We start from the raw sequence: 8,954 nt of genomic DNA on the forward strand, positions 1-8,954 counted from the left end.
TAAAAAGAACAAACTTTGTTTTGACACCGATATAAACTAATAAGTTATAAGTTAAAAAATACTTATCAAATTTTAAATAACTTAGCTAAACACCGTTGTTGATGAGATTTTATACAGAAAAGTCTTATTATTTTAGAAAATTTTTTAATAAAATCGTTTCCAATATTATATATTATTTTGAAAAAATCATATAATCTGTTATTACTCTTAAATAAAATAAAAAAATAATAATAAAAAAAAACATTGCCGTTAAAATATTAAATAATTAGATTTTTAGCATTTTATAAAAAAAAATAATAATAAAATAACGACACTAATACCCTATTCTTTCTGCATAAAACCCTTGTTGATGCTGTGACGTTGCACCACCCTGTACGGGCACTCCCACACCTCTTCTCCACCGGCTTTCTTCTCCGTTGTGCCTCCTGTCCACCGGCTCCCTACATCCAGTAAGTCCTCTCTGTCCTATTTAGTAAGTCCACCGGTTTTTCATTGTAATTTTTAATTTGCAATCGTAATTTCCGTTACCTGAACAAGTTGGATGCGAATTTTGATTCCCCCCCTCTTCACAAAATTTATGCACCGATTTTAAATATGGGTTGTCCTAATTAGGATTTATCTCCATTTGAATCTTTATTTTGCATAATTTTGAAAAAATAAAAATGCCTTCATACGTATCTGGTTGCTATTTGGGTAATCTGAACTGCATGAGTGGAATTTAGCGAATGTGTGTTGGATTTGGGCGATAAAAAGCTTGAAATTAAAAATTGAATCGACTTCAATTCAAGTGTAGTGAATAGATGCTACATTTGCGTGACGAAAGGTGTGTTTATTCTTTATTTAGTGTCAACATAATATGATTTGTGGTTGATTGTGTGGTTTTTAAGGGTTTTCTGATTATTTATAATGTCTATAAGTATAAACCTTTATATTATTTTTACATTGAAAGGTGTTGCTTAGAGTAAAACAAATGGCTTACACCTGCTGGGTTGCACATCCTAGTTATCATTGAAAGGGTGCGCGTTGGTGTTGGGTTTTCCTCTCTCTGCAACAATGGAGTTTTGGGGTAACAAATCATCTCTCTTGGTTTGTATTTCTTTATCTGTTTTGATGAAAAATTGGAGCTTCTTTTGGTTTTGATAATGATGCAAATCTTTGCTCTGATTTACCTTGATGATATTCATCGTTTTCTTGTAACAAAACAAGCTTTGTTTGTTTATGTTTGATCTGGATAATAGATGCTTGGTGTATAAGGTTTACATTGATTGATTCAGGTGCTGCAGTGAAATGCGGTGGTCAAGCGTTTGATGTAAAGCTTGGGGAATCCAGTTATCTGAATATTTCTCGGCCTTCGCTCGGTGAAGAAGCACAGGACAGGAGCCTGTTATTGTTTACTTTACTGTCAACAAAAAAGAAAAAAGAAAAAAGAAAAAAGAAAAAAGAAAACAAGTACTTGCAATTCTTGATCCTAAGTTGCTCTGCCAGAAGACCGCTTTTGCTTGACGTTTGTCAAAAGACTTCAAAATAAGTCACAACCTCAGAAATGGAACTGTTTACTTCTTCCGACACAAAAATAAACCCACACCAAAGAAGGTAGATTTTTTTTTTTTTTTTTTTACTTTGCTTTATATGTTAAAACAACAAACATGTAATGATTATATAATGTGAATTTATTTATTGACAGGAAGTAGGAAATAATGTGGAGTAAGCAAGTTCTGATTGCTTGTGAATGTGCACAGATTTTAATGAAGAGTGATGAGGGAAGTTTGTAAATTGTAATATCCATTCTCTCTTTATGTGTTGAAGATTGATGATGACAATTATGGTTATGCTCTATCTACCTACCCATCCGATTTTAGATTACCCATCAGTCTTTTTTCCTTTCAATTTGTTGTGTTTTAAGTTTTAGTTACAACTACTGCTCATGTAGATTTACTAGTTCGGGCTTCTAATTAAAATTGTCGTTTTAGAAACACAACACAAAAAATGAAAAAAACAATGTTATATTTGGGTAAAGTTTTTAAAGGATAATGTCCTGATAAGAAAGAAAATAAAAGGAAGTATAATGTTATTATGGGGTGAGTTTTTCAAAAGCAGAATGGCTTAATAAGCTTTCAAAATTTCTTCAATGTACAAGATGATTATATCAAAAGTGAAGAGAGCCTTTGAGACTTTTAATTTATGTTAGAAATGTTGAGGATGAATTCATGAAGATTCGATTGACTTATATACAACATTTAAGCTGGTATCTTGTAACCAATGAATCTGCTACCTAAACAAGTTCAATTCCTCTTGCATCTTTATAATGGACATGAAGGAAATCAATCTTACCTCATTTTCATGCTCATCTAATGAGAAAGAATTACATGTAGTTTTGTTAATAGGTAGCCACTTAAGCAACAATAATTTAAATGACCTGTCATATAACTTGATTTAGAAAAGAAAATCTAAAATAAACCATGAACAAAGAATGAACAAACTACTTTTTTTTTCACCATCAACCATTAATCCGTATGAAATCTAATTAAAGTCCGAAATTGTATAAAAAAAAACATTTGGAATACAAGAGGTAATTGGTCTACATCTTCAGAATTCTGGTTTTCTTGCAGCTTTCCAAGCTGTATACTTTCGGGTTTCTTGTTTGTATCTTTTCATCTCCCTCACAACCGCAAGAATCACATGTAGTGAAAGTGGCAGAAAGAAAGGCTGCAATGCAAATGCACAAAATATTGTTCTATGAATTTTTATTTCATATTTACCATTTGTTTAATAAGGAAAAAAAAAAAAAAAAAAAAAAAGAAACTAACCGAGTAGACAGCAAAGTTGTGCTCAAATGAGTAGTAACTGACAGACATTACAGATGGGTGAAAAAACGCATCCTCAGCCAATGATCTTGCATGCCTCGAGGAAACTGCCAAAAATACCACATAAATCATTAACAATATATATATATATATATATATATATATATATATATATATATATATATATATATATATATATAGAGAGAGAGAGAGAGAGAGAGAGAGATAAGTTCAAATGTTTTCACTATCTATTGTGTGCATGTATGACTTATTCTGGACCAATCATTTTAGTTATTTTAAGAAAGTAATTAATGTATATTAAATGATGAAGATGTAATTAATATTCATTATATCTTCAACATGTAATATGCATTAATTACTTTCTTAAAATAACTAAAATGATTGGTCCAGAATCAGTCATACATGCACACAATAGATAGTAAAAACAAAATAACCTAACCATATATATATATATATATATATATATACAAATTCAACAATAATACCAGCTGAAGCATCATAAATGCCTTGTGATGCATTACTCTGAGCTAACTTTGCAGCCTCGAGAGAAAACTTCACCTGCAAAAGCAAAGTTGTAAGAAAGTTGTTTCTGTATTATTATTATTAAGTCCTTCTTTCTGTATTAAGTAAGGAACCTGTTTTCCAATCTCATCCTTGATGATCATTCTTGGTAGTGACTGGACCTGCATTGAGATTGGACAACTTTTTCAGTCAACATTTCTGATTCAAGTTATTATTATTATTAAAATAATCTGAAAAATACCAATCTTGAAAGTGACCCGAGTGTTGCACCACATTGGCGAAGATTATAGCATGCATGTTTACGAGCCAACACATCTAGCTCCCTGAATTCATAAGTAAACAATCTGATTTAAAAAAAAATGAGGGGTAAAAAGTATAAATGATACAAATTAATACCATTCTGTAAAGCCTCTCTCACTGGCTAAAAGAAGAGATGTTCCTGATGTACCCTTGTGGAAACCACTTGATTTTAAACCAAATAATTGTCGAAGCTGTCCCATGAAAACTTCAAATATTTGGTTAACTTCCTGTTTCAGATTCAGATTCATCATCATCAATCCTTGTCACATCACATTATATATATATATATATATATATATATATATAAAACTTCTCAATTTGGAAGATTTGTAAGAGTGCATATTTGTTTATAACCTGAGGAGAAACTTTACGTCTGAGAGGGTGCATGCTATTGGTATTTTCCAAGCAGTTGGGAGGATTCAAAATTACAACACCACCCCATGTCTGCAATATGTAAAGCATTTATAATGAAATCAAGATCCCAAATGTATTTATTGGTACGAAAAGTAAATATAAACATAGAAGTTCACCGGAGATATAAAGCCATTTGTCACTGAAATCTCTCCATTTGGAAGCTGTAACCTGAGTGGGCATTCATTGGCAGATGGTATATATCTGAAATTAAGTGCAAACATACACAATACACACATCAAGATATCAACTAATGACACCACAAAGTGCAAACTCTTTTTTACTTCTTCATAAATAGTCATAAGAATAAAGGTGATATTGAGTTAAAGAATATACACCACAAATTGCAAAATCTTTGACCTCCCACCAGCTGCAATGGAAGTATCCACGTGCCATTCATTTGAATTCACCTACAAAGCTTACACAAACCTCACTTAAAAAACCTCTAATCACACACCATAGTAATAATAATAATCTTCTGTTAGAAAGTAATTAATTACTTATCAACTTACAAAGAATGGGAGATCTTTGGTGCTAAAGACATGACTCTCTTGTTCAGCATCCCAATAAGAATATGAAGATTTTGGAGTGTGATACAGAACCTGACTTTCCACACTTATATTTGCTATAGGGCCCAATGCTTCAAGTGTAGGGGCTAAAAGTTTCTCATCTACCTCCTGAAAATCCCTTCATATAGAATCAGATATTTTAGTACCATATGTGGGATCAAATAAGAATGTGATGCATAATTGCATAATATACATATGTTGGGATCTAAAAAGTAAGAAATCAAGAAAATCTTTCATACCAATCATAAATCCAATCGCTTGGATCAGCATTCAACAAATTGAAAGAAAGCACAATTTTCCCATCAGCACCAGCAGGCATAAACTCCCCTTGGATACTCTCTTCTTCTTTCAGACCATTCACAAATATCTTGATGAAAATTTCAGCTACTTTCTCTGCGAGCACATTCATCTCTGAAACCCTACCTACAATCCAAGCATGTCGATACTTCCCCACCACTGATCTAATCCTATCCCCTTCACCAGTATTCACAACTACAACAGTGTAAACCCTGTTCCTTCCTACAACAGATTCCAAATAATCATCAAAATTGTCTTCGTTCTTCAAGGTCTCATCATGATTCAACTTGCTTAGTGCTCCACATCTCCATGCCCTCTCTTGATCAACGTCGCCATATTCTACACAATCGTTGCCGGAGTCTAAGCTCACTGAGACTGTGTAATTGTTTTCACAAGTACCACAAACGGAATTCCGATCAGCAAATCGTAACATGTGATTGGTAACCAAAAACCCTAACTTTTCAGCGTTTGACTTAACTGGAGTACTGTGATCGAGATTTACGAACACTACGTGGAATTTACACGGATACAAGAACGGTTTTGAATCAATTGCGTTTGATAGTGAATCTATATCTCGAAAAGGAAGTGGTGATCGATAGATCTCTATCGATTTAAGCAACCATGGTAAACCTATTATGACATATCCAAAACAAATCATCAATAATGCGCTTGTACAAATAGATTTTAAGTGTATCCATATGATACCTATATGTACAAATAGAGTAAGAGAGATACCCAACAGGAAGGAGAAGAAAACAGACAGGGTTAGTGCGAGACGCTTCAATCCAGGTTTTGTCTTTCGCATGGTTTTATGGTCGAATATCAATGTCTCCGAGTTCTCCTTTCTATCTTCTTCTGATGGCGACAATTCAGTTCCCATGGTTTCAGATATTTCCGCCATTGATGAACCTTCGAAGGTCTCTATTCAGCTCGCTATAATGTTCTCTAGCTCAGAAATCCGGACTGGAAGAACTTTTAAAATAATTAATAATTTTAGCCCCTGAATTTACAAGTATGAAAGTTTAGTCCCTACACGATAGTTATGGGTATTTTATCAAGCGTATTTTATTGAACTTTCGGATAGACAAAACTGTAAGATTGGTCCCTGTGGTATTCAAAAAACTTTGGATAGGGTCCAAAAAGTTTCTCACTTGTATAGAAGGTTCAAAATTAAGATTTTTCTGTGTTTTTAGTCCAAAAAAACTTAAAATGACGGTTATACCCTTTTAATTTCTTTTTTATATTTTTTTTTAATTTTCAAATACTACTTTAATTTAAAAATAAATAGAAAAGGAAATAATTCTCTCTCTCTCTCTCTCTCTCTCTCTCTCTCTCTCTCTCTACACCATCAGCGAGAAAAAAGGGGGAACCGGCAACCCTCCTCCACCCCTCCTTTCTGTCAATTGGAAATAACCAAACACCCCTGAGTATCGTCACTTCCTTCGGCTGCTACTTCGGTGTTTCTTTCCCTTTACCCCTCGTGTTTTGCCAACGGAATAGAATGAGAACAACCAAGGAGGCCACCGGAGCAGCCCCCTCGCTGTAATAGTCACCCAACAGCGTAAGCCACCTTCATTTTCTTCTTTCATTTTAGCGATGGACCAAAACTCCATCGAACCACCCATTTTGTGCTTTTGCTCTTCTTCTTTCTCCCTTCGATCCAATCGGTTCCCTTTCCCCCTCGATTTAGGGCCGCCGACGACAAGCGAAGAACCTAGGGGAGTTCGTCGGAGATCGACTCCTTCTCGTGATCTGTTTGACCAACAGATCACCACCTTGACTGCTTCTATTTGTGTTCTTTCTTACTTCTCCCAATCAGTGAAGACGAAGAGTAAACCCACAAAGGGTCGTCGGTCTTGACAGACCCCCTTGCCCCTCCTTGCAATTTCCCATTTGCACCTCAGCTCCCTTCAATTTGCCTTTCGTTCGTGTGTATTTAGGTTTTGTGGATTCCAGATTTGGTACTAGATAATAGATTCCAGGTGGGGTGATTCAATGATGAGGAGAAAAGGAAGCAAAGATCAAGTCGATGGTGGCGCTTGCTTTTTTGATGAGTTACAGGTGGTGGGTTATGTTCTCTGATGACGAAAATCACCAACCATCGTGATACCTTCTGGGAGAGAGATGTTGACTAAGGTTGAGAGGGGAAATGTTAGTCAGAGTTAATTAGAAGGCATCGATAGGTGGCCTAAATGTTGCAGGTTCTTGATTTCTCTTTATGGTTCTAAAATTGATAAACTGGTGGAACAAAAATCAAGTCTTGGAGGTGAGTTTGTTGGAGTTGGCCCAAATGTTGTAGGTTCTTGATTTCTCTTCAGATTCTTGAGACTCCGGCAGTTCCCATGCTCACCTGTTTCCAGTGAGTTTGTCGGAGTTAAAATCAAGACTTTGGAGGTTGCCAATGGAGACGAGATGGGAAGTTCTTCAGTTGAGAGAGAGTGTGTGTGTGTGTGTGTGTGTGTGTGGTGGGTAAGATTTTTTTTTTAATTATTTAAATACCAAAATAAATAAAGAAAAAAGAAAAAAGAAATGGAAAAGGGTAAAATCGACTTTTCAAGTTTTTTTGGACCAAAAACAATGAAAAACCTTGATTTTGGACCTTCGGTGCAAGCTGGAAACTTTTTGGACCCCATCCAAAGATTTTTGCAAACCACAAGGACCAAATTTGCAGTTTTGTCTTTCGGATATTTTCATATTATTCAAGCATTTGAATCAAGATTGACTTGTTAAACATAGTTCCATTCCAATAGCTGTATTTGAGCTACTACTGTTGAATCGAGCTTTAACTAATTTCTATGTACGCAAGCTTAAATTTACAAAAGAAGACTCGTTAAGTTACAAGTCAGAGTTTAAACTTGGTTTAACGCTATTAAAACTCGAGCTATTTGCGGCATTTTTATGATACTGATTCAAGATAGCACAAAGTTGTACATTTTATTCAAAAGTTTGTACATGAAAATCCAAGTATCGAATGGAATTTATAATATGCACAAATTAATACATTAGATGCATAATATTATACATTTATACATGATACGTACTTTTGAGTAACATGATTATTCATGAGATGGAGATCATTGTGTATGATATGCACATTATCATTCTCCTTTGTAAAATTCATGGTTAAAATAGAATGACAATCAAGTTAATAATAATGGTATTCCATGTAAAAGAAAAGTATAAAAATATTTGATTCTTAAAACAATGAATTATGTAGACAATGAATTATGTAGAAATAATATATCCCTATTGTAATAAAATAATAGTTTTATTTTTATTTTGACATGTGTCAATATATTAGGCCTCATAATTAATGCATATTTTATTTTTCTTTTGTCATGTATCACTCTATTATATCTCTTAACTAGACGAATGTCCGCGCGTTGCGCAATGAGATAATTATGTAGTTTAATATGGTTATATATGGTTTAATGTATTGTGAATAAGTCATACATAAAACTTGTATGCGATTAAATAGCATGTATATTTTTTGATTTACATATTTTTTTATCATAATAAATAATGAAATTTTTTTACTATTAGTTTAAAATTTTAAATGTAATTTTTATGTACACATTAGTATCTAATTTAATTAGTTGATGACTGATTAGATATGGATTCTCATTTGTGGTCGTCTATTTATGTTGAACCTCATAAAAATACATATTTAACAACTTTTGTGAGTTTTACTATTGAATAGAAAATGGTGTCGTATTTTAAGTAAATATAAAAAATCTCATTCTCAATCTATTTTAAGATAGTGACATATTTTAAGTTAATATAAAAAATCATATTCTATAACTAATGAAAAGAAAAAAACGGAGCCAAAATTTTTAACTATAATAAAGTTGATTCCAATTAAAAAGTGTTCAATCGAAGATAATATCATTCAATAAACATCATAAGATATTACGTTATATTCAAATTACAGACATCAATTTTGTAAGTCATTCAAAATATATGAGATTATAGTGCCTAATACAACAATGTAATAACCAAATGACCCTAACATATTTTAAATGAAATATAA

At 33.1% G+C, this 8,954-nt stretch overlaps 1 protein-coding gene and 1 long non-coding RNA gene across 2 annotated transcripts; one reads left to right on the forward strand and one right to left on the reverse strand.

The window, feature by feature from the left end:
* The first annotated feature begins 308 nt into the window (after positions 1-308).
* LOC111885529 (uncharacterized) lies at positions 309-1,863 on the forward strand. The gene is made up of 4 exons (XR_002848133.3): positions 309-449; positions 950-1,066; positions 1,275-1,593; positions 1,685-1,863. It is a non-coding gene; the product is annotated as an uncharacterized LOC111885529 (long non-coding RNA).
* A 443-nt stretch (positions 1,864-2,306) lies between these two features.
* LOC111885528 (uncharacterized) lies at positions 2,307-5,882 on the reverse strand. Its single transcript, XM_023881780.3, has 12 exons — positions 5,660-5,882; positions 4,867-5,554; positions 4,571-4,745; positions 4,395-4,468; positions 4,178-4,262; positions 4,002-4,091; positions 3,744-3,874; positions 3,589-3,670; positions 3,461-3,508; positions 3,311-3,383; positions 2,808-2,911; positions 2,307-2,706 (listed from the first exon to the last, which is right to left on the reverse strand). Exons 1-12 carry the CDS (start codon positions 5,823-5,825, stop codon positions 2,587-2,589), a joined length of 1,836 nt encoding a protein of 611 aa, XP_023737548.1. The 5' UTR covers positions 5,826-5,882; the 3' UTR covers positions 2,307-2,586.
* Positions 5,883-8,954: the final 3,072 nt, after the last annotated feature.

Source organism: Lactuca sativa, chromosome 9 (genome assembly GCF_002870075.4).
Source record: "Lactuca sativa cultivar Salinas chromosome 9, Lsat_Salinas_v11, whole genome shotgun sequence".
NCBI classification, from domain to species: Eukaryota; Viridiplantae; Streptophyta; class Magnoliopsida; order Asterales; family Asteraceae; genus Lactuca; species Lactuca sativa.